A 25,874-nucleotide genomic window follows, 5' to 3' on the forward strand; every position below is an offset into this window, starting at 1 on the left:
GAGTGCTTTTTTGTTTGTTTGTTTTCCTCTACCTGGAAAGTGAGTTTATTTGTACAAGTGCTGATATCTTTGAAGACCATGGGAGCAAGCAGAGGGGCAGAGCCCACCATGTCATCCCTGGATCAGGGCTTGGTGCCTCCAAGTCAGAGGACTTGGATGAGAAATGTGGTGGAGGTGATGGATACTGTGAAGCTGTCAGTTGCCTCCACCAACAAATCCCATCTTCAGAGAAGCCACCCTGAGCTCAGGGGTCTCTGCTGCATCTCATCACTGGGTCCCTCTCACCAGTAGCTGCATTGTGTACAGTATAGGAGCCTTGTCATGTATAATGTAGCACAGTGACATCCCTGAATGGGGGTTCCAAGCGGAGAATCCAGAATTCACGTTGCCCCAGTGACCTGACGAGATGCAGATGTTGTCCAGAGCTGCAGCAGGGCTCTTGGTTCTCTCCCAAAGAGAACAGCTCTGCACTTTAACACTTTTGGCCTTGCACTTTTATTAAAATTCCCCGGAATAAAAAGGAAAGGCATCTGTGAAGAAATAAGATTGATAATAGATTCAAAATGTATTTTTATTGCATTCTAGATTACCATAATTAAATTAAATTATTAAAAGTATTTTTATGAAATTAGCACACAGGCTGGTGTCATTGGCTTTAAATATTTTAATAAAGTCTGTGAAGTCTTCCCTTGCTATTACCACTCTTGGAATGTATCTATTTAAATGACAATGTGAGTTTTAAGTTCTGGCCCTGAGAAGAGAGCCTGGATGGGTGAACTCTGCATTTCTCTGGGGGACCTCAGCAGGGTTACAGGGTTTTCTTTGCTCAAGAGTGGCTGTGGGACTGAAACTCACTGTACATATATCTGGAGGAGATACACAAATGATGTGTTGTGACAATAGCAGCAAAGCATTTAGGCACTTCTTGAAAAACTCTGTGGAACAGAGATGTACTTACAGAGCAGGGCCTAGAGGAAATCTGTGTATAGCTGGGTCTGAAGATAATAGAGACAAATTAATTAATAATTATATATGTATGCACTACATTTAAAGACATTTATGTATGTGTTTCATTTTTTTAATGTCCAACTTGCCTTCTTGCTTTCTTTCTCTCTCACTATAAAATGGGTATTTTTCAACAGACGCCAGCATGGGGAAGCAGTGGTTTCGAGGGTGCTGCTACCTTGATGACAGCTGTGAGAGTGAACTTGACCCATTTTCATGGGAGGGGTTCGGGATGCTCAGACCATGGCAGACCACTGCTCCGAACCAGGTAGGGGCTTGCAAATAAACCTCACAGGCCCTCTGGCAAGAGAAAAGATTAAAAAAAAAAAAAAAAAAAAAAAGCTAAAATGAAAGTTTATAATTTCTTAATGAACTGAGGAAAAAAGGGGGAAGTTGTAGAAATGGTTTGTTTTAATTATGGCATTTAAAATTATTTTTTACAATTTATAGAAAATGTGGAGGCAGAGGGCTGGACAGCAAAGGGGCTTGGGATGGCAACAGGGCTTGGGAGTTACTTGCCCAGTGGAATGTGTAAAACTAAGGTTGAAATCCCCTCTTTGCCGGATTGCACGGGGATTTGAATTTGGGTCTCTGAACTCCTCTGAGAGTGCCCAACTGCCAGCACATTCTGGGATGAGAATCTGTCCTGCTGAAGCTGTTCTGCTTTGTAAGAATAATTAAATATTCATTGGGCCAGTGAGAGAACAGAAACAATTTGATAGCCTGGGGATTAAGCCTCTCCAATAAGATGAAGATACAGAAGTAATTCAGTTCCTGATCTGACTCTGATGCTGAACGGATATGAATCTAGGGTCACGCCGACCAAATTTACTAAAAATCCCTGTTGGATTTTTCAGTTTATCAATATAACAACAATTTTTTTTTCCTTGTCAGCCCTGCTTATGTCTTTATAGAACCTGGTATCACATTGGCTTCTGTAATGGTGAATCTCCATGGGATAGAATTATCACCATTTTTTATTGGGATCAGAATCAGGGCCACAGGCTCTTTAGCAATCCATCTTTGTCCTGGGTTAAGCCTTTCTGAATGCCCAATCTGATACATAGTGCAGTGATGTAGCAGAAGTGTATCTTTATTATAGTGGTGTTACAGAAAGCATTTTTTACTGTATATCCAGGTGGTAATCTGGATTCATATAGTAGGAGGGAAGTGTAAACCTTTATTAATAAACCAAATAGTTTCTGTCAAACTTTAAGAAACCAGAAAATCACTACTAAGCACCCCTTTGAATGCCTTAAGAAAAAAACATCGCAATTCTATCCTGAATTCACTTGACAACAAACAAACTCATTGGGTTTGGGTTTCTTTTGGTGGATAAGAAAAAAATGTAAAGAGGAAGATGTTTTCCAAGTGAGGGTCACCAGCAGGGCCTTCACCCAGCCCTCTTTCTGACCCGAGCACAGGCAGAATGGCTGCACCTTCCCCCTTCCTGGAGCCTGGCACCGGTGCCCAGATCAGGGTTCATCTGCCAGGGCTATTTTCACAGGACCTGCACATAACCCCCCCAGATTCTTGCATTAGAGACACCTTCTCTCTGCTGTCTGGATGTACATCAGCCATGCTCCCAGGATGGCACGGGCCCAGCATGTGCAGGGGAGGGAATGCTTGGAGAGGGTTCCTGGCAGGCTGGTTGGGGTACATGAAGTCTCAGCATCACCTTGGTACTACAAAGCAGCAAAGCCTGCGTGAAAGACAAGCCCCTTCTGAGAGGGAGAAGAAACTCACTGAGTTCTATATTGAGCATTTTCATTCATAACTTGGCACTGAGTGCTCCGTGGGATAACAAGTTTAAAACACTTAGGATTTTTCCAGAAGAAACCTTCCCAGCAGAGCGATTCCAGCTCCTGCTAAATTTAACACGTTGGGAAAGGCAAAGTAAATAAATCTTCCCTCCCAGCTCTCCAGAAGCATCCTAGCAGCGGGTGTATGTGTGTTTTAACCCTCCGCCTCCACCCCCCCAACCCCCCCCAAACTTTTCCCGCGGCCGCTAAGCCGTTCACATTCGGGGGACATTTCGCCGCCCCCCCGATGCAGATCAAAGGCGACTCGAGCCGCCACCGCGGGGGGCTACGCGCTGCGGAACCGGCCGCGGAGGCACCGCCGGCCGGGCGGAGCCGGGGAGGTGGCAAGGGGGGCGGCTCCGCGCGGTTCCGCGCCGCTCCGCGCGGCGGCGGAGAGTCCGGTCCGCGGCGGCGGTCCGCGTTTTGCGGGCGGCCGCTGTATTTCCCGGGCCGTCCATGGCTCGGTGCTGTTGGCTCTCTCTCCGTCTGATCGGCGCAGGCTGCGCGGGGCTCCCTACGGGATCAGAGCGCTCCCCCGCCGGGACTCCACTCCTCACATCCTCCTGCTGGGACTCAGCTACATTTCCAGCCAAGCCTGGCTTTATTATGTGTGTCTGCACTGCAGCCCCAGCAGCAAGATCAGGAGGAGGAAAAGGAGCCAGGACAAAGAAAAGAGAGGGAGGCTGGCGAGAGCTAAAGAAAATAAAAACCCAGGGCAGCAGCGGCAGCAGCGGCAGCAATGAAGGCAGGAGCGGTGCCACCTTCCAGCGAATAACCCATGGAGGCAGCTAGCGGCCCCGGCATCGATGCAAAGAAGCACTTACCTTGTTCCGCGAAGTGCGTGCGTGCAGGGGAAGGCGGCGGCCAGCGCGGGCGGCCGCGGGGAGCCCACCCGCCCGCCCGCCCAGCTCCGCGCCGCGCACCGCCGGCCGCGCCGCGCCGGGGACACAGGGCGGCCGCCCCTCGGCCCCCGCGGCCAGCATAAAAAAGGACTCGTCGCCCTCCCCGGCCAGCAGCGGGGGCGAGCAAGGGAGAGGCAGTCGAGGGCGAGCGGGCAGAGAGGGAGGGAGGGGGCCGAGCGCGGCCGGGGGAGGATTTAGAAGAATCGCAACAAGGTCGCACCCCCGGAGCGCCCCGGATTGCCGGGGCCGGTGCTCGTCGTGGGTTTAGACACTTAATTATTCTCTCCGCGCGCCCTCCCCCACCCCAAACCCAGGGACCCCGCGCAGAGCTCTGCTTGATTTTAATTTTTTTTTTCCTTTTTTCCGTTTCTGTTTTCTTTTTTTTTCTTTTTTAAAAAAATTATTATTCTGAAACTGCGAGCCGGACTGAGAGCCTCAGGGCGCCCGCAAACTTTAAAGAGAACAAAAAGGCGGGTGGGGGCGCGGGCCAGGCTCGCTTTGCGTCGGTTGTATTTGCACATCCAAGTGGGGGGGTAGGAAGAAAACAAAACAAAACAAAAAAAACCCAACCAAACAAAAACAGAGGGAAAAAATACTGCAACTGTTGCGCCTGTGATTTTTTTTTTTTTTTTTCCCCGGGGGGAAGGTGCCCGAGGGGGTGGAAAGGGGAGTTGAACTTGCCGCATTGCAACAGGCAAAAGAAGTGAGAAAATCAAATAATCGATCCCGCTGCTGCTGCTGCCGCTTCGCCTCGCAAAGTTTGGAAGGAGGGGGGGGGGGAGTTAGAGAGAAAGCAGGGAGAGGAAGGGAGAGCAGGGACGGGAGGAAGACGAAGAGAAGGAGGACAAGCCACGGCGCCCGGACATGTCCAGGAGGAAGCAAGCCAAGCCCCGCTCGGTGAAAGGTAAGGCATCCTCCGTCGGCCCCGGGCAGCCGCCTCCGCCGCCGCGACGCGGCCAATCAGGGCTGTGTCCCGGTTTGGCGGGGATTGCAAATCCCCCCCCCCGATACGGGCCGGTGGTGGCTGAGCCCCCTCCGGAAAGGACGGCGGGCGGGCGAGCGAGCTCCCAATGTCGGGCATTCACACCGCATAGGGAGCTCTCCCGCCCGCCGTCCGTTCCGCTGGTGTGTGCGTGTGTGGGTACCGCGGTGCCGGCTGAGGCTCGGTGGCGGCACGTGTCGCGATAACTGATGAAAGAAGCCGGTAGCATCGTTGAGGCGGGGAGGGTGGAAAGTTTGGCGGTGATGCTCGGGTGCGGTGGCGCATCAGTGGGCTGGGGAAGGGAGGAATGGAGCACACTCGTGTTTTAGCCGGTTTAGCTTGAAATTAACGTTTCTTTATGATTGGGAATAGCAGCGCCGTCTGTTTCCTCCCGCCGTCCAATGCGCGTAAAGGTGGTGAAAGAAGGAGAGAATTAAAACCGATTTGATAGATAAAGGTTCAAAACTTGCTTGGGCTTGAAGAAACAATAGCCAAATCTAGTAAAAACCGTTTTAATAAAGGTTGAACTTGAAACTTTGCATATTCTTCACCATCCATAGCGAAGGGGTGTATAAAACTGCCTGTTTACCTCCAAAAGAAAGCTGCTGGCGAAATGTAAAGGGAGGGCCGGGACCAGCCCCGCGCCGTATCGCACGCCTTGCCAGCTTTTTGACTTTTAAGTGAATTGGTACGAGAGGGAAGGCGTGATTTCCGAAGCCTTTCGCTCCCGGCCACGAGGAGGTTAGCTGGTGTTGGGTAAGGTTTTATTGTCCTCTGCACAAAGCAGAAGTCGCAAACTCAGTGGTCTGGGGGCTTTGTTGTGGAAGCACAAAAGGATCGTAACTTTCGATGCCCGTATTGAAACAAAAAGTCTAAGGCGTTCGTAATTAAAAAACTTGCAGGTGGACAAAATTAGCGTGTAGTTAACTGAGCAGCTAAAGAAGGAATCGAAACCTGATCCAAGGCCATTTTACATTTTTTTTTGTGAAATACCCACTATTTAACGGATGATTGCAATGTAAATCGTGGGTGCTTCCAATGTTTGTGAAGTCAGTCCTTCACCTCCATACAAACCCCTTAATCATCCCTCCCCCTCCCAAAACTAACAGTACCTGGTAGCATTGTGCTGTGGGGCAGGTTTGCAGCGCGACGTTGTGACCCTCCGCAATCCAGGACAATCTCTGCTAAAGGAGCTACTTCAGTAATTGGTAGATGGATGTTACAGTCCGTGGGCAGAATGTTACAGAAAGGGCAGAGCTAGAGCTATTTCTAGGGGATGCTCTGAAATACATTGTTTGAAACTAAAAGGATCGTAGTTAGAAAACATTGGTGAAGGCCTCGGGTCATGACTTCCCTCAAATGAGGGGATCATGTTTAGTGGCCAGGCCTCTGGAGTTTAAAATATTTTCCTGTGCTTAAGTGTCACATTTAATGTTCAGGAAATAGTTCTATGCCAGGCAAAACCTTATTTGCTCTAGAAGCTCAATTAGTAAACATTGACATGGTATGCTAAAATAATCTTAGATGTTTACTGTTTATTAGTCATTTGTTTTCTACCTCATTACTTTTTAGGCGGCAACATCTCTCACAAGGGGTTGCTACTTTATAATGAAATTTTGACCCTAATTCTAATGCAGAACTAAGCACGATTTCCAACAGCATTTTTATGAATCAAAGCAGGTAACTTACTGGTAAGTCATATCTAAGAAACATTATCCCTGCAAAGCAGAAATATCTAGAAGGTCTTTGAAACAGTGAGCTGGGTAGAGCCCAGTTTTTAAAGATTCTAAATATTTCTGTAGTCTTTAGGCACAAAAAAAAAAAAATTTAAAAAAGTATTTTCAGCTTCAGCATAAAGTGGTTGTAAATTACATGTCTTAGCATGAGCTGAGTAATGAGGGAGTCTAAGAAATGATCTGAATTAAGGTGAAATATTGGATAATAGAAGGCAACTCGTGTGTTTACGTAGGATAAAGAATTTCTTCCTTTCTTTATATTCATCCACATCACCTGCTTTTAAAAAGTCCATCATACATGTTTTGTGGTCTAGGGAGCTGGCAACCCAGTAGATTGCCACAGTACATGTTTCCATGGAAATAATTGAGATGTAATAAATAAAGGCACTCTGAGGTCACAGGTTTCCCAATTCAACTGAGAAGAAAATAAGCATAAATTATGTGGATATATGTGTAGCACTTAGGATTTGAAATAATCTACTGTTTTTCTCTTTTTCATATATTTATATCACTTTGTAAAGCAGCTTTGCTATTTATTAACTACTACTGAGATTTGTGCATTCTTTTTCATTCAGAAAGATTATGCACTAAAATAGAATCAGTGTGTGCCTGTGATGAAAGGGATTATTCTGCATGCAAAAGGCAAGTCGCCTGCACATTAACTGGGAGCAATACTGTCTGACATTAAAGTAGAGACTGACTTTGACAGAAGTATCAAATGTTGACAACTGTTAGGTGCACGTTATTTAAAATAAAGTGATTTCAAACCAAAACTGGATGCCAGCAAAGCTGCAGGTCATGTGGTCCCTGTTCTGTATTATTATGTCTCAGGTTCAGCCTAACAAAACTTGCAGTAATTCCTGCAGCTGTAACTCCAGTAGTAGCCACTGACTTTTCCCTGATGTGGGATTTATGATTTGCAAAAGAAAACGCTGATTTGTTTTGACCAATACTTTGTGCTAACTTGAAAATACTAACCCTGTAGCTGGAGGCTGAGGACAACGTTCTGCTTGGCTTAAAGGAAGGTTTTTTCAGATCATTGAGGATGGAGTAAAAGTAGGAGGGGTTGAGTCTTTGTTGGCTTACAAAATAAACGTTTTGGTGACAGTGTGATGGTAGCAGGGATGGAATAAAACACCAGCCTGTTCTGGAACTTTACTTTACAGACAAAGCTCACAAAAGTAATTTTCCTCAGCACAGACCCTTCTTTTGCCCTGCTACCCATAGCCTCATCTGCTGAGGGGTTTTTTGTTGTCTGTAAGTAAGACTTGTACCTTATTCAATGTCATTAAAGCCACGTGGTCTTGAACCCCAGAACCGTAACATGCTTGTGAACATCCAAAGGCACTGTCTGTCCCGTTAAAAATGATGAGGCTGATGTCAACACCAGTGTCCTTAAAGTTTGTTCTGTGCTGTGCTCTGGGGGGTAGCTGGCACCCAGTCTGCTGTGGGGGCTGAGGAAGGAGGCGTTCATCATTAGTGGTAATTAAACCACGGCTTCTCACGCTACAACTTTGAGCCTTTGGAAGCAGTTTTGTGAAGTGCTGAGATGCTAGTAACAGTAAGTAGTAGGTTTCCAGTCCCGTGTAATTGTAATTGAGGAATTACTCGACTGCACTTTGTGGGGACTGGGCTGGCGTTGGCACAAGGTTTTAAGCATCAGATGCACTTTAGTTGCTGAATTTGACAGTTCTGCAAATTGCTGTCAGCTTGCAAGGGGAATTTGTGCATGAACATGCTAGTCGGTAATCAAACTGTTTTGCAAAAGGATGCACTAATTAACTCTAGATTTGTTATCCTACTTGAAGTTGCAGAATTGCTGTCATATTTTTTTGCTTTCAGTTGGCAAAAAATGCTGATAAACTTTAGATTCACACCCTACCTGCCTCATTTGTGTCAGTCAAGAGGAAAGGAGGTTGCTTCACTACTTTGTTATCTGCAAAGTAAATAAAAATACTTCAACCATTTGCTGAGTTCCAATTAGCTGATTGCTATGAATGATCTTCTTTAAAGGAATGCTGTTTTACCTATCTGCTCATACAAAGGTTTGATTTTGAATGTCTTGTGAAAAGGATTCTCTTTGTCTTGATTGATGTCAAGAATAAAAGCGTGATGGTAATATCCCTTTGAAAGCTATTGTATTGTCAGCTCTGGCTGACAGCAGGAGGCCCTCCTAGTGCTATAGATTAGCGCTGTGAAAACACTGACATTTTCTTTGTTATATTGCTGTTGTTCTGCTTGCAAAGTCAATTATACAATGTCGGAGCTCAGTTACAGAGTTGACTGTGGAAGTAACAATGTCTTTCATACTTGTCTTAAAGATATAATTTTCCTTTTTTCCCAGTTGATGGAGAAGAACCTAAAGGTACTGGAACAGTACATTCTACAAATTAAATTTTGACAAGTACAATCATAATTGCCAAATACAAGAGACTTGTGCGATTATCCTTTAATTTTACAGTTCATTCAAGTTTTGGTGGAATTTTATTGATACAGTGAAAGCAGTAGCTAAAATTGATAAAACTTGTATCAAATAAGATTACGCTCTTGATTGTTCTTTATCAAGTGTAGCTTTTGGGGGATTAGGAATAATTGGAGATGTAGGTGTCTCATTGTGGGGCTGGTGTCCTGAGAACGTTTGAATCCATGCAGTATACTGAGCACTGCCTTCAGGGATTAGCCTGCAGTTTTTAATTTTTGCCTCTGTATTTTGCTACAAGCCTAGCAGCGTTCTCCCTTGAACTCTGTAAGTCCCATTTTCCTGCCTTTCTCTCCCTTGGGTACGCTCTCCTGGATGGGATCTGGGTGGTATTTAACTAGTTTTACTGATTGAAACTCCTGCCTGTGTGCAAACACCTTTTAATTGTGGCCTGTTCCCATTGGTCCTGGCAAACATAATGAATAAATGTGGCCAAAAATTGAAAACGGTGGGAAAAATAATGCCAAAGGTTCCTATATGAAGGGGAAGAAAATAGAATTCTCATATTTTAGTGATGCCATCCATGAAAAACAGCTACCATGTAACAGTAGTGGCTCTCAGAGAACGCTTCACATTTTTTTCTCCAAAAATATTTGTGTACAATCAGTCAGTGCAAATTAAAGAACATCATTCAATGCTGAATTGCTTCAGATGACACGTGCAAAAAAAAAAAAAAAAAAAAAAAAAATCAGAGAGCTCTTGTTAGGATGTTAATTGTAGGATTTCTAAATTACTGTTATAAACTAATAGAGTAACAAAAGATTCCACAGTTACCAGTAATTTGTCAGGATTTATTTTGTTTTTCTTCAATAATTGAAAATTAATGTCTTGAAGTGAAAGCAGATGTTCATGCCATCCTCTGAATTGGATATAAACATGATGTTTTGTAGATGCGTTAAGCTTGTGTAAACACAAATTGTCTTATCATAGACTGGGCTCTGGCTTGGTTTTATCTTATTGTTTGGTGCCATATTAACTTTCAGGTTAAACCTGGGTTAGTGGTTTCAGCCTGGTTAAATTAACTAAGCCAAGTGCTTGGGGGGGGCAGCCAGTGATCAGTTATTAAAGTAAACATTTTAAAAAACCTACCTCACCTCCTGCTTTTGTGAATGATGATACTTTTGCATACTCTAGAATTAATATTTACTTCCATTTTGACAAATGTGTTCTTAATTGTTTACTTGGTTATTATTACTGGACAAGGTTACTTGTATCTCTGCCTGCCCTCTCTCCCCAGTTCCACTGTATGGAATCAGTGTCTTTTCATTACAACATTTGAAAAAAGCAAAACACAGTTTGGTTTTGCTTTTTAAAGAATAAAAATAATCTTTTGGTCTCATGTGTTACTCTGCAATCTGTAAAAGATGAGAAATTTCTTCATGTGTTTTAATATTCTCTTAAACAAAAGATTATTAATTACTCACAATAATTGAGCTGTCTTATAAAAATGCCTACATCAACCCTTCAATGCTCCATCAGTATTCTCCTTAAATGCTTCTGTAAAAGGATGGCTGTTATGTTCCCTTGTATCCTAATAAAAGTGCTAGTGTAATGAAATACTAATAACATAAAAACTATTACAGACTCCTGCTAAATCTTGACTGACAAATGGTGGTGGAGGAGAGGGTCTGCTTCTGGTGCCTGCACTGGTGGAGATGGAGTTGGAGAGCGTGGGTGGGAGCTGGAGCCCAGTGGGGACCAGCCCTGAGCTCTCTGTAGTGCCTGCATTTATTCCAAATACTTTTAGAGCCCAGAAGTAGATTCTTGTGCATTTTGTTTCCTGATGCCTATTAGTAAATGTACAGAAGCTGGTTCGTTGCTCTTTTAGACACAGAGGGTGATGAGTTTTAAGTACCACATCTTCTTGACAACATCTAGATATATGGATGTGTGCAGCAGTGAATTGTGGTGGTTTATCAGAGTCGCTTTATTCTAAGGAATAGAAAGATGTGCAGAGACTGAACGGTCTCTTGTGACATTTCCAGCTACAGGGAAGGCTCACGCTTCAACCTCTTGCAATGGTTTGCTTCTAAAATACAAACAAAGGGACCTGATGGGCTTGGAAACTGGGTGATGCTGTTTGGAACGGGCTCACAAACCTGGCTGTGGCACAGTGAATTGGTGTGTAAGCATTAGCTTTCCAGTGTATGACTTATTTCGGATAGCACTGCAATACCCTTCTGAATCTAGCGATAAGTAGCTTCATTATATTGTTTGCATTTGCTTAGAAAGAAAACCTTTTCCTTTCTAGCCACAGATGAGGCAACAGAAAGACCAATTTGCAGAGCTTGTAAATGCCACTTGTTAATCATATGCAGTAAAATTATTAATTTTTTTCCCCCCCTTGGACGTATTAAGTCAACTTTTTAGCTTTTTAGGTAATTGAAATTTGCCCTTTTGTTACCTGGGCATGAATTATTTTTTAAATTTTGCCCTGCTGCGAGGTTTATCTCTTCTGTTCATCCTAATTAAATAAAACCTACTGTTGTTCTCCAGTCTGGTGTTGAAGTGAATTACCTGCCTGAAGGCTTGCGCTGGTGTCTGCACTCTTGTTGCAGCAGCAGCCGTTGACTAACACATTTACTTTTAGATTTTCATTTCAAAGGGCTCAGCTTGTGAAGTGTGACAGGTGAATGGTGAATGCTTTACAGGACTTTCAAGAGCTGAACAAACAGTAAAGGACTTATTGCTACCTCAGCGGAGTGGCAAGTACAAATGTAAGGCAGCCTTTGTGGCAGAGGAGTGTTTCCTTTGCTGAATAAAGGCCACTCAGGAGACCTGAAGGGCTCGCTTGGGTATGCTGCAGATGAAATAATCTCAGTTGTGGTCTCATTTAAGCCCACCCTACCTGCGGGTTCTGGGCAATTTCTAGTGGGGTCGATCTCAGTCTATTTGTAGCATCACCCACAGTCATCTTCTCCTTGGGTCTGGTACTGATAACTAAGTCTGCTTCAGAAGTGTAACGGCTGGAGTTGCTTTACACAGGTGTTATTTCCAGTTCATATTAGAGAAGGTAAACAATGCATTCGGGTTTTAAAGCAAAGCAGAGGGAAAGGTCCCTGCTTGTAGAGAAACAGTTTGTCTAAGCCTCTGATCGTGCAACAAAAAACACACTGCTCACCACTGAAATCCTGTTATGAGTACAAGTACAAGAGTTAACAAGTCACTGCGCTCCAGTCTCTGTGGGCTCCTGCTGGGCTCTGGAGGTTTGGTCAAATGTGGCCTAATTCTGCTTTCCAAATATTAAAAAAAATTACACAGAGGGCAAAAAGACAAGTTCTTAATATGCATATCCTGGGAAAATCCTAAACCAGTATTTTTACCCCCTTCAGTCCCAAGGCTAATCAAAATTCCTTTGTTTCCACATCTACCATTAAAATATATGCCTCCCTTGGTTGTCTGCTGACTGTACAAGTTTAACCACTCAATCGATTGGACTCACAAAAGCTGTTACTGGCTTTACATTGGATTTGCCCAAAGGTAATTTAGAGATAAGGGTGAGGCTCCAGGCAACCTCCACCAGGACTGGTACTTAAATTAGCAGCTCTGCTTGATGAACCTCACCTGGCTGAGGTTTTTCTACCACGATGGTGATAGGTTAGCCCAGCCTCTACCTGCTGAGTGCTGGAACTTGCTTCACATGTTGGTGAATTGAGTGGTAATGAAGAGAAGTTTATAAAGAGAGACTTGGGCCCTTTTGAAATGAGGGGGTTTGGTGTGATGCAGATTTGAAGTCCTTCTTTGAGTGAGCATCTTGGACCCACTTTTGCAGCTTTTAAGGTCAGTGAAATGTATCCCCTTGCTACTAATTGGAGCGGGACTGGATGTTTAGGTGTAGATCAACAATGTAAGTCTGAACTCCCAGAATCTGCTGTTGAAGTGGTGGTATTAATCAAGATTCTGGTTGATGTTGGAGGACTGAGAGTAGCCTGGGCTTCTAACAGCTCTGGGGTGAAAACTGTCTTATTTTGGTGGCAGTGTTTCTTGCTAACCTTAGCAGGGATGGGGTTCTCATTTCTTGCTTTACAATTGAGAGAGTAGAAGCAAAGAGATTTGATGGGAATAGTCACTTAGGATCCAGTGCTGCAGAGAGCTTCTGCTAGATCTCTGGGATTCCATCTGCAGGGTTTTTAGGAGAGCACTGGACAGGTTCAAAGTGCAGAGGATGCAGTGGTGTTATAAGAGCTTCCTGACAGCACTGCAGGAAACCCAGGACACATACATTGTGTTTAACATGCTGGTATAAGCAGGTATGTTTACAAAGCAAAGTTGACAGATTACGCAGCCTTTTAGCTTCCTTTTCTCCAACCTGGAAAGCTTAAAGGAAGGAAGAGAAAACACATGGTAAAAGGATCAGCTTAATACTTGGGAAGGCAGAAATGCTAACCAGAGAAAGATGGAAATAAAATGGAGAAACTAGGAAATCTCTTGCTGGTGGTTGAGTGTAGAGTGTCTGATGATTAGATACAAACTTTTGGCACAGGGCTTTACTTACCTGGAACTGCACCTGTATTGTTTTTAAATTTTAGTTTAAAGACTGAGATAAGCAATAGATCTGAGAAGGGTCTTGAGCTCTGTGGAGAAGTGTATGATTAATAATAAGAAAACACTAGCTGTTAAACATGTGAACAGAGTAGCTTTTCTGCTCTTAATAGGCAGTGATAGTGCTTTGCTGTCTGGAGGAATGTAGCTGTTATAGCATATAGCTGTTTTCTGTTTATTTTCTGTTTATTATCTGCTTCTTTTTTGAATGCACACAAAAATATATAATATATGATGTTTGCTCCTATGTAGATGAAAGAGAAGGTCTAGAGGAACATGTGGTATCTTGTTAGACTAACTTATGTGGTTACAAAATGCATGGAAGTTTTTTTGATGCTCAAGCCTGCTTTCTGCTCTGAAAAAAAAGCAGCAGCCTACTGGCTATTTTGCTTGATAGGTAAATGCAGCTTTGCTTTAATTTATTCAAGCTCTTACTCAAATTTCTCTTCCTTCATTAGTTTACTCACACCAGTAAAAATATACTGGACTACATAGTAATGCAAAGATCCTATTATTTATTGCTGAATTCTATGGATGTGTTTGTTGGGTATTTTGCTCATGGCCTCCTTTATTTCTAGAAAAATGGCATGCCTTGCCCTTCATAATTTCTTTGCTTTTACTGACCAGACTGTTCCCCCAGAGGGCATGTGGGATGTGGCAGAGTATTGAAAATACTGGGATGGAGAAGTAGAGAAGGAGGGCTGTGTGTGAATTGCATCTTATTTATGTTTACACTAGAATTATATGGCAAAATCAGTGTGTTTCTGGCAGTGTTACTCTGTGGGAAATGTGGCTGACAACCCTGGGTGAGAAAGTTGTTACCTTCAGGCAATTTCTTAAAAGATAAAGAAGTACTTTCAGTCAAATTCTGAGTATCCTTAAGAAGTATGGTACAATATATTATGAGCCATTTTAAAATGAAACTATGCATGCTTGTCTTCAGATCCTGTACTGTCACCTAATGCTTGTGTATGAGTCCAATCATCTGATTACCTTCATTCCAAGGGTGTTTTCTTTCTGAATTTACTTCCTTCTTGATAACAGATAAGTAAGGTTTGGTTTAAAGCTCCCATTTGTTTTATGTTGTTTACTATTCTTGATTCTAAATAAACACTCAACAGAGAGCTTCTTTTTTCATTCTTCTTGCTATAAGTAAATTCAGTAATAAACCCAAACTCAAAGGTGAGGGTCTGAAAAAGCCCAACAAACCCACAAAACCCCCAAACATAAACCCCACACCCCTGGGAGATGCTTGGCAGAGCTATGGTGTGACTGGTTTCCAGCACACGGAGGGGTGCTGCAGAGCAGGGAGCTGCCAGGCTCTGCCTGCAGAGCTGCCGGGCTGAGCAGCCGGGTGTCCCTGGCTGCAGCAGGAGCTGCTGCTCCGGAGACTCGGGAGGAGGGGGATGAGAAAAAATCCCCTGCAATTGGCAGCAAGATGCTGCTTCAGTGGTGAGGCTGTTAGAGGCAGGCAAATCTCCTGCAGGCACGGTTTGCAGGGTGCTCTGATAAGCACCAGAAATTCACCCAAAGACCAAATGCTTATTTTTATAAAGAAGTAACTCTGCTATGATTTTTCCTCCTTGCCAGTGGGACTGTATTAAAAACGTGGCTCCAAAGAAAGTGCGTAGAAAAAATGAGCTTTTAATTTGTCACCTGCTGCTGAACCACCCTGTCCTTCTTGAGATGCCAAGTTGTAAATGAGGTTTTTGTATCCCCCATACATGGCCATCCAAGAAATGTTCTGTGTGTCGTAGCTGTCAGTGGCACAGCTGAAGACATCAGACCGATGGCTTAAAACCTGCTGTGGTCTGATTGGAGCAAGCAAAGCCAATGCAGCCCAAAACCTGAGCAAACAAAAAGGCAAGTAGAGAAATTGTTGTCCCCAGGGGCCTAGGAGGGAGGCCCTGACTGCGTCCAGAGCAGGGTCTGCTCTAAGCTTTCTGTCCAGCAATGTCAAGGAATAAAGGATGCAAGATTGCCTCTTCGTGCTGTCGCTCAAGAGAGATGTTGAAAAACTCTGTTTAGTTAATCTTTAAAAAAATTTAATGTTTTTGGAGAGTAGTGTCTTGTCTGGCTGCATATTCTGTGGCCTCTTCAAGCATGCATGTTTGTGGAAACTGCAGGGATGGCAGGTATCCCAGCTGACAAATGCAGTTTGTCTCCTAGCAAACCTCAAGCCACCTAATGAGAGCTTATCTTGAGGCAGAAATGAGGAACTCTGATTTTTAATCTACAGACAGATGATGGGTTGAAGGGAAACTAGCCCAGCTGTGGGACCAGCAGGGAAACTAGCTGTTCCCAGTGCTTCTCCCCCCAGGAGAGCAGCTGCTGCTGTTACAGCTGCCCCAGCCAGGTAGAGACAGCTGCCCTTCCCTATTGCACTTCCATGCCTATCTTCAGTTGGCAGCTGCAAATTAATAATAGTAGGAAGTAATCCTTACATGAAGATGCATAACTAACCTTGTCATACTGTCCTCTCTCCTCTCCTTGTTGCATATTTTCTTCCTAATGTCTTCATATAGCCTGTGAAAATGTTGGTGGAGTCCCTTAAGCAGCTTTGCTTCCCTTCCCACAGCATCTCTCCTACCTTGGAGTTTGGGAAGCTTGAGGATGATTTACTTTGGGGAATACCTACCGGTAGGTTTTCCTCCCTAGGTGGAATCCTCTTTACTGCCTTTTTTCCCTTTGAATCTTGTCTGGTTTTGCTCCCAGCAGTTATGCATATGCAGTTGTGTATAACAGCAACGCTGGAGCATGTTAGCAGAGCTCCCTGGGCCAGTCGTGCCTTTGGGCAGGGAAGCAGGAAAGGGCAGGACACAGCCTGCCTGTGGGCTGGTGTGCCCAGAGCCCAGCCTCAGCCACTGCTTGGTTTGCAGTGGCACCTGCTGAGGTGACAGCAAGGAGGAGACACAGTGGAATCATCCTGCTGCTTTGGTAAACTGAAGGCTGTTGGTGCACTTATTAGAGGGAATTTATCTGCTTTTCTGTCTTTCTTGCTGTCTACTGCCGGCTTGACTAGATTTTCTTTTATTGGCTCACCCCAACAGGTTTGTTTTCTTCTGAAGATTCTTTTTCTTTTAATTTAATTTAATGTTTCTGAGCTGGAAAAACACACCAGTGCCTGGCTTAAATGCAGTCTGCTCACAGGCATATATTAAAGCCCACTGCTCTAAAAGAGAGTGTGAAGATGAATCCTGGTTGGTTCAGGGCTGCCATTACCTTACACTCAGCCTGTGAATTTTTTTTTTTTCCCCCTCTCATGGCTGTGTCCACTGCTGCCTGAGGTGAGGGCTGGGATTTGCTCTCCATTTCTGGATCTTTAACACTGCCTACCTAGCAAAGGACTCATGAAGCTGATTTTACCCATCTGGCCATCAGAAAAGTAACCTTGCAGCTCTCTGCTGGCTGTGGATGAGTCTTGTCTGTCCTCTTTCCCAGTGTTTTGGTGGCATCAGTTTGGATCAAATCTTTCTCAAAAATGCCTCTGCTCACCTGGGAGCTGGGTTTGCATCTGCAGTGGGTTGACGGGCAGGTCACAAAACCCTTGCAGATGTGTCCAAGAAATGACTGTTGTTGAGGCAAACGCTCAGCTCTGGTGAAGTGAAGGATGCAAAACCACATGAGCACAGCCTGAAGTTTACTGAAAGTGATGGAAGAATAGACTCAGGTTGCACCACTGCTTGCTGCTCACTGCTCTCTCCCATTCCTATGGGACTTGTGTGTCCCAGCAGAGCTGTGGAGTGCTCTCTGCTTGCAGTGTCTGGGTGCTGCTCCCATTCCCTCCCTCGGTGGGGGGGGTCCCTACCAAGTGGGCAGCTGTGCATTGAAAGCAATGCAGAGCAGAGAGAGAGCTGGAGTGAAGAGAGGGAAGTCACCCAGAGATCCGAGTTTGGCTGAGCTGGGGTCTCTCATTACTCCTGTCTTGGTTGGAGTTGCTGGCAGGAGCCTCATGTGAGACAGCATTGCTGGAGAGCAATTTGAAGTTAAAATAATGTACTAAGAAAGCAGATTTATGTATCTCTAGAAAAAGGAAGACCTGTTCTGCTTTTAGCTTGCACCATAGGTTGTGTCACCATGGGGCACATGTCACTAACTGGGTGCTCCTGCTCACCTGGTGCTTAAATACCAGCTGGGTCTTTGGCAGATGCTGGTCTGCTTGGATGGCAGGAGATACAGTGGTAAATCCCACCTCTTTTTGGTACTTCATACAAGCTTTTTTCTTGTGGCTGAATTTTGGTTGTGGTTGACTCAAATACCACCTCATTCCTTCCAGAGCCTCAGGTATAGGCTGGCTTTTGTGTCTGGAGTTGTAGCATAGCCATGGAGTGAAGGAGAGAGCCTCTGCTGCCCCAAACTCCCAGTGTGTCCCCCCCAGCTGGTGCCCAGCCTGCTCCTTAGTGTTGCAGCAGTGGCTTGTGCTTGTTAGTGTTCTTAATCAGGTTTTCTCCTGCTTTCTTTGCTAGGAAAGGGTTCTATCTACTGTCTCCCTCTTCTCTCTCTTTCTCCTCCTTTGCTTATTTTTAGTCATAGGAAGTAAAAATTGGCTATTTGCCAAGAAAGGAAAAAAAAAAAAACAACAAGCAAAAGCCCCAAAGCAACCACAATATTGTACCTGTCCTTTTAAAAAAAAATTTTAAAATTGCCTTGTAAGTGTAACTACTGATGTGTTTATTTTAGCAGAAGCTTGTGACTCAACATTAAACCAATAGCACACCAAAGAGTAAAGTAGGGTGATTTCTTGTGTGTTTTTCTATTTATTATTAATCTTGCTCAGATTTGGGAAAACATTGTGGTTTAAAACTATGAAGAAATGCTGTTTTTTATAAAGGAATAAAAGAGATTAAAATCTTTAACTCAGTTTGCTTGTGCAATAGCAGTGGTTGGGCTGCAGTCTGGGCTCTCAAACAAGCCTTACTTAAAAAAAAAAAAAAGCTTTAAATTTATAAATATTTCTGTGTCTCTTCCTCTCTCTTTTGCAATACCTTACATACATTGTCTGTTCTGCTGTTAACTCCCTGATGCAGAATTCCTAAGTTTGGGCTAATAGAAAATTTGGAGGATTCTTCATTATCTGAACCTCTTGAGAAATACCAAATATGTTCCAGTAATTGTGGTGTAGTACAACAGGGAGTCACACTGGCAGTTTGTTGGAAAGGGTTTTTCCTGTAGTTATGAAAACCATACAACTATTAAAATCCCCAAAACTGAAGCCGTTGGGATTACTCATATACTTACAGTTAAGCGCATGCCTAAAGGTAGATATATTCAGCATGTGCTTTTTGACTTGCTTTGGATTCCTAGCTTGAGAATATCAGAAAAAAAAAATTCCTCAACTCACTTCAGTCTTGTGCAGCCTTTTTGTTCTGAGCTTGCATTGCTGTAGCATCTGACAGAAGCACCTAGGTTGGCTACAACACAAATTAATAACAAAGAATGGAAAGTTTGCAAAATAGGAAGGTACTTCAGGATGTTGGAGAGACTTGAAGTCAGATTCATTCCCTTCTGCCATCTCTTCTGCCTCTGCCACGTGTCCTCAATGAATGTGCATGTGTCATGTAATTTTTCTCTCTCTTTATCTTAGTTTTTTCCCTTCTTGGTTGTATGCAGAGAAGGTATAACATCTGTCCCTTGGAGAGGAGTGTGAATTTATTAAATGCTGTAAGATGCTAGATAGGTAAAAGAGAAATGAGATACCAGTATTATAGGTCAGGTCATAATATTTAGGCTTTCTCTGTGGTTGTTTAATCTTCCCTACTCTAAATCAGTTTTATAGAATAGAATTAACAGGAAAAGCTAGAAAATGACTCTTGTTTTGTAGCTACAATATAGAGACTCCTATCCTCACTAGGTAATCACTTACTGGGAAGGTGCTGGTTGCCTCTTCTAAAGGTTGGAATACAGAAAGGTGCTAACCTTGCTCAGTTTCTCTCTGGAAAACTTCCTTTGGTTAAATATTTTTTATCTTGTATAACACTGGCATGTGTCTAGAAGTGTCTTGATGTATCATCCTAACGAGTTAGCAAACCTATTCTGCTTACAAATAAATTGCATTTTATGTCTATGAAACTGTATAAACAATTGACTTTGAGTCACAATTTGGAAATATGCAGGTTGTGGAGTGTAACTAATACAAAAATGTGTTGTTGCACTTTAAAGAAAATCATTGGCAAAGTATCAATATGTGGGTGAATATAATTTTAAAAACAGTCCCAGCCACTTTGTAGAAAAATACAATGCAGTACATAAGCTCATTTTAGACACTACTTATTCTACCGTGTCCCATTAGTTGATGTTTGCATAGTGCTTTGAAAATGTAAAGCACTATATAAGTGCTTATTATTACTACATTATTATTACTCTCCCTCTTGAAAAAAGACCCTCTAGGGAGAGTGAGGCTTGCTTTGCATTTCATCTGTAGTGCAGATCCTATAAGAAACATGCCTATTTGTTTTGGTTTTACATTCTTTCCTCCCTACTTCCACCCTTCTAGAAAAAAAAAAAAAGTATTGTGTTTTAGAGATTAGAGTTTTTATTTGGTTTATGCTGGTTTATTATTTGGATTATGCTGGTAGTCACACCAATGAGTGTATTACTTGACTCCTGGAATAGCTTTTTATTCCATTCTGTGCAATGAAATTAATTACTGTCCTGGCCTTGCCCTCTGTGGTCTGTGGGTGCTCCAGAGGCACCTCACCCTGCCTTGGGCATGGAGGGATAAGCAGGAGCTGGTGACGATGCCCTTTGCTGGGTTCCTCCTGCCTTGCCTGTCCACCAGTGTGGGCCCAAGAACAAAAAAATTGCTGAGTGAAGAGAGCACAGGGATTGTGCCAGCAAAGCCTTAGAAGAATTTCCTTCCTACAGAGAGGAAGTGCTACAAGTTTTTCTGCAGTACCCAAACTATTGTTTTTCCTTGTAAAGAAAAATTTGTCAGTCCCTCATCTCCTTTACACTCTTCTAACAGCAGCCTGTATCACTGCAGGAGAACAAGATTTCAGTCTAAGTTATTTTAACCCCCTTTATCCCTTGAATTGTGAGAAGGACCTTTCATAGGCAGTGTTAACCATTTCCATTCTGATATTTGAGTGAACTCCTGTGCCTCTACACTACATCCTGTGCTATCCCGTGGCTGATGCGACAATCATGGCTGATGAAGTTTGGATTAATTTTTGCCTGGGCACTCCTAGGCTTACATTGTCACAAACAAGGGAAGAAGTAATCATAAGCCTTCTCTGAGTAGAGTGAGGGATATTTCACTCCTCTCCTAGTTCTACCTTTGTCACACAGCTTTCCATTACCCTGGTCCCTGGCTATCCCTGTGCTGGGTTCCCTGCAGAGCAGTGGCTCTGCTTCCAGCATGCAGGAGGGGAGAGCCCAAAGATGTTTTTTGCAGAGCATAACCTGATACATTTGTCACTGTGTTTGGCCTTGGTTATGTCACCACACATGGCCATCAGATAATGAGGTCACAGGCAGCATTTCAGCCTGATTTCCAGCAGAAACAAGGTTTAATGTTGCCATCCTTATCTCTGTGTGCCCTTTGGTGGTGGCTCTGTCTGAGCTGATGTCCCACAGGTGTGGCAGGGGTGATGGTTGTTGGTAGCTGTGGTCCTGAACTACAAACAATGGAACAGCCTGGTGAAAAAAGGGGGAACCTTTCAAATCATCTGGAAAGACTTCAGTGAACACTGAACAGACCATGCAGGTGAGTGCTTGTGGGATGGAGAGGCTGCAGCATGTGGGAGTCATGGTTGTGCTCAGAGCTTCCTTTCCTTTATTCATTTAAAGTGATAAATGGTTCAGCTGTGTGGCTGCCCACATTTCCAGGCCTTGTCTGTGTCAAAGCTGAAGTGTAAATGAGGTCTGGTAACCTAAACCCGTGCATTGTGTTACTATTTTATAAAGGGTTCATTACCCTTATAAGTGCAGGTTGGATGGTTTAGTTTCAGAGAGGAAAGCAGGAGGCTGTGGGGAGGTATGGGGCTGGCATTGGCTGGGTGGGACAAGAGACAGTAAGGAATTTGCCCTCCAGACTGCCAGTCCTGAAGTTACTGGCCAGGAAATCATCTGTGGGCAAGTTTTGCTGTGCCTGGCACCCAGGGACCTGTGTTGCTGAGCTAAAATCATAGAATATTTTTGGTTGGAAAGGGCTTTTAAAGGTCACCTAGGCCAGCCCCCCTGCAATGAACAGGGACATCTTGAAGTAGATCAGGTTGCTCAGAGCTCTGTCCAGCCTGACCTTGAATGTTCCCAGTGATGGGGCGTCTACCACCTCTCTGGGAATACTTGTGATGGTGTTTCACCACCCTCATCATAAAAGAAAATCTTTATCTGAATCTACTCTAAATATATCCTTGTAGCTTAAACTATTGCCCCTTGTCCTGTCACTACAGGCCCTGATAAAAGGTCTGTCCCCATCTTTCTTGTAAGTGCCCTTCAAGTATTGAAAGGCTGCAATGAGGTCTTCTGGGAGCGTCCAGGTTGAACAATCCCAAATTTCTCAGCCTGTCTGCATAGGAGAGATGTTCCATCCCCCTAATCACTTTTGTGGCCCTCCTCTGGACTTGTTTGAGCAGTTCTATTTCTTTCTTATGGTAAGGACTCCAGAACTGGATGCTGTGCTCCAGGTGGGGTCTCACCAGAGTAGAATAGAGGGGCAGAATCACTTTGACCTTCTGGCCATGCTTGTTTTTATGCAGCCCAAGATATGGTTGGTTTTTTTTTTTTGGCTGTGACCATGCATTTCTGGGTCACATTGAACTTTTCATCCACCAGTTACCCCCAGGACCATCTCCTTAGGGCTGTTCTGAATACCTTCATTCCCAAGCCTGTGTTGATACTGAGGTTGGATCCAACCCAAGTGCAGGACCTTGCTCTTGGCCTTGTTGAACCTTATAAGGTTCACAGGGGCTCACTTCTGGAGCTTGTCCAGGTCCCTCTGGATGGTATCCCATCCCTCAGGGGTGTCAACCACACCATTTAGCTTGGTGTCATCTGCAAACTTGCTGAGGGTGCATTTGATCCCACTGTCATTGAAGAAGATGCTAAACAGTAATGGTTCCAGTGTGGACCCCTGAGGGACAGAATCTCCATTTCTCCACTGTCAGTGATCTCCATTTAGACATTGAGCTGTTGCCCACTGCTTTGAGGTGTGGTGGGATGGATCAGCACAACCTTGTGTCCCTCCCTGCTTCATTCTTTTCTAATCATTCTTTTTCTAAACATTAGTTTAGGGGTGGAAAAGTGCAAATTTTTATACACTGGAAGCTTAAATTCAGAATGAAAACCAGTTCACTTGGGCACCCTGGGTTGTGGAGGAATGAGCCTGGGGCAGCAGCAGGTGTATGTACTTTTTATGGTTAGAAAGAACAAAAACATTCCACAGCTTTTCTTGCCTCTTTCAATCTGAACCTGCCAAGTTTACAGAAACCTTGTCAGTGAGAGCAGACTTGTTACTCTGGCTCCAGGTGATACCCATCATAACCCCTGGGTGATGGAAGGTGCTTCCCATACCCTACAGAAAGCTCACAGTGGAATCAGGAAAACTCCAGAGTGATCAAATTTGCCTGCTGTGCCTCAGTGAAGATGGTTACTTGCAATGGGTCTGAAAGTCATCAGACCCACGTTCTTGTCTGGGTTTCTTGTCAGCACCTGTCCCTTCCCTTTAGGGTGTTGTTTTCTGCTTGTGTTTTAATGACAAACACACCAAAATGGAAATGAAGGTGTCAGTCCTTCCCCTCTCTGCAGTATAAATCGGGGGGTATAGAAGTAGGGGTCAGCTTTAGGGCAACCCTGTGGAATGGAGTGGATGTTGCTGGTTCCTTTGTCCTCCCTTCCCACACCTCCCTGGAGGATAGGGGATGCTCCAGCTTCCCTGCACACACACCCAGTAAGCCTTAAACATGTCCAGGCACAAAGATGCTTTTCAAAAAGACAAATGTTTTTTGTGGGGGCAGGAGAGAGCAAATACCTTGCAGAAAATAAAGCACAGCTGCCTGTTTTGGCCACCGGGCCCTGGCAGTGATTTGCCACACGTGGCCATGCCCTGGGGTCTGCTGGGCAGCGGGCTGGCTCCTGGGCTGGACACCGCAGCGTGTGGCACGAACAGCCCGCGGCCGGGCAGATGGCTCCCTCCTGGCCATGGGGCCACCCTCTTCTGGGAGCAAACCCCACTGAGACTGCAACAACAGCAGCCCGGGAGCTGGGCAGATGGTCTACTGGCTGCAGCCAGCATAATTGCATCAGCTGGCTACTTCTACAGCCAGTGGAGCCTCCTATTTGTACTGCTCTGAAATGATCCTGACTAATTTTCTTTTACCTTCCCAGTTTTGTTTAAACTTATGTATTTCTTGTACGGGGTAGGGTGAGGCTGGGGGGCAGCCATCTGTTGGGGGAGGTTGATGGCAAGGCTGGAGGAGCCCTCAGAAGCCATTGCACAGGCAGACATCTGAATGGGTGTGGGTCTGCATCAGCCTCCTGCACTGCACATCACTTGGGGCTTGGATAATGTTGCAAAGAGAAGAGCTGGACCAGTGCAAGCCTCCCTCTGTGGGCCATATGCCTTCCAGCCTCCACCTGAATTGCTCCATGTATCTGAGCTGCCACTCATGCACCAGCCTTAGGTCTAAATAATGCAGCAGACCCCCTCGGGTCCTGTGTCTCTGCCACCCATCTCTGGGCTGGCACCTCAATGCACTGCTACAGGAGGGCTGCTGAGATGTCTGCTGGCAGTTGCTGGGGCTGCTCTGTAGCCCAGGCTCTGCCACCCTCCCTGCATCCTCCTCGTGGGCTCTTGTTACCCAGACAAAAGATCTGCCTCTTCTTGTAGGGGTCTCTTCTGTTTCCAAGGATTGCTGACACGTGTGGACTCCACTGACTTTAAGCTGTAAAATATTTGTGGAGGATAGGTGAGGGTCCCCTGGAGATGGCTGGTATCCTCCCCAGTCAGTTCCTGAGTGCTCCTGTGCTCCCAACTCGGTGGGGAAGGGGCTGGGAGCAATGAAGTGGCTCCTGCTGTTGGCTCAGGTTTATTTGCTGGTTTTAGCTCTCAGCATGGCACAGATAGTTGTAGTAAAGCTGATCCCAACTTAATGCTGACCCAGAGGTCCCATAATCCCCAATAGTAGCAGGCTTAGATTTTGTCCAGCCAAGTCCTTCTTTTTAAATTTTATTTTATGTGCATCCTGCTTCCTGCATGTCCTTTGCCTAAAGGCTACAGAGCCTTGCCCTTTTTTTGGGAGAAGCAGAAGCTTGTTAACCGGCCATCCTCCCTGTCCCTTCACCCTTTCCTGTGCCAGAGATTGATTTTGCTGCTCTGTTTTGTTTTGTTTTTTTATTTATTTTATTTTTGTGTGCCCTCCCTGTCATTAAGCAGGCAAGATCTCTCACTTCTCTTTGTGGGTGCACAGCTGATCTCTGTGATGGTAGTTTTAGGACTTGGGTCTGTATCCATCTCTCAGGCTTTTCTCCAGGCATGAGTTCTGCAAAACTTGAGTTCAGCTGGCTGCTGTATGATGCTGCTATGCTGGTCTTGAGCTTTCTGCTGCAGTTTCTGAGAGGGATGGTGTGTATGGCTGCACTAAAAGGTTCTTAAAGTGCTGGATAAAGTCCACTTTTGAAATTGAAGAGGTTCTGCTCAAAATCTGCACGGCTTTAGCTGCTACAGTACTGTGGTGGACTCAGTGATGTGATGAGACAGGTATGAAAATATAAAATTGCCCAGTTCTGTGAATGTGTCTTTTATCTGCTCTAAACTCCAAATTTGTGGCTGCTGGTGTTTAACCGAAACTTCGCAAATCTCCCACTGGGCACTTCAGGATCAGTTCTTGTGTAGCCTTCTTTTTTCTTTAGAAATTGTAGGTGTAGGTAATTATATGTATTTTTGAAAGCTCTAACTATGCCTCATTTAAACTTCTGCAAACAGCTTTGTGAGGCAAATTAAATGCCTACAGAAGAAAATTATCAAAAAATGAAACGGGGAAATGTGCATCTACCCCAGATAGAGCTTGCAAGCCAAGCAAAATGTTATGTTAGCCCAACAAATGGGTTATTCAAGCAAAGTTCTACCAAGACAAACATAGGAGAGTCAAGGGTAAGTGAGTTTTGAAGCAATATGGGATGTGACCCCCTCAGGTTTAGTTATCAAGGTTGCACTGGTTGAGAGGATGTGGCTGATTTAAGGCCCGTGTGGAAAGGGCCTTGGAAGGACCCTGAAAAAAGCAGCCTGAGCCAAATTTAAGTACTGCCCCCAAAGTTTACTTTGGGATCTGAACTGCTGCACCATGAGATTCTTTTATTTGCATCCATTTACTTGAGTAATACCAAAGAAGTTGGTAACAATGAAGTCAGTGCAGCTCACCAGGAGGGAGGGATGTGTTACCATACACTCTGGAAGGCACTGGGCAGGTATTTTCTCCTTGGGTTGCA

General features: G+C 44.5%; 1 protein-coding gene across 3 annotated transcripts in view; it reads left to right on the top strand.

Moving 5' to 3' along the window:
* Positions 1–1,146: 1,146 nt before the first annotated feature.
* The window catches only part of ZNF423 (zinc finger protein 423), a 228,052-nt gene continuing 203,324 nt past the window's right edge, over positions 1,147–25,874 (top strand). For 2 of the 3 annotated variants that reach the window (XM_030457953.1, XM_030457954.1), the window contains exon 1: positions 4,361–4,613. In XM_030457953.1, coding sequence (XP_030313813.1) covers positions 4,574–4,613 — 40 coding nt within the window. In that variant the 5' untranslated portion in view covers positions 4,361–4,573. Of the gene's footprint in view, positions 1,274–4,360; positions 4,614–25,874 lie in introns of those variants that run through there. The other variant, XM_030457955.1, reaches the window with a different exon arrangement.

The sequence above is a fragment of the Calypte anna genome, chromosome 11 (genome assembly GCF_003957555.1).
Source record: "Calypte anna isolate BGI_N300 chromosome 11, bCalAnn1_v1.p, whole genome shotgun sequence".
NCBI classification, from domain to species: Eukaryota; Metazoa; Chordata; class Aves; order Apodiformes; family Trochilidae; genus Calypte; species Calypte anna.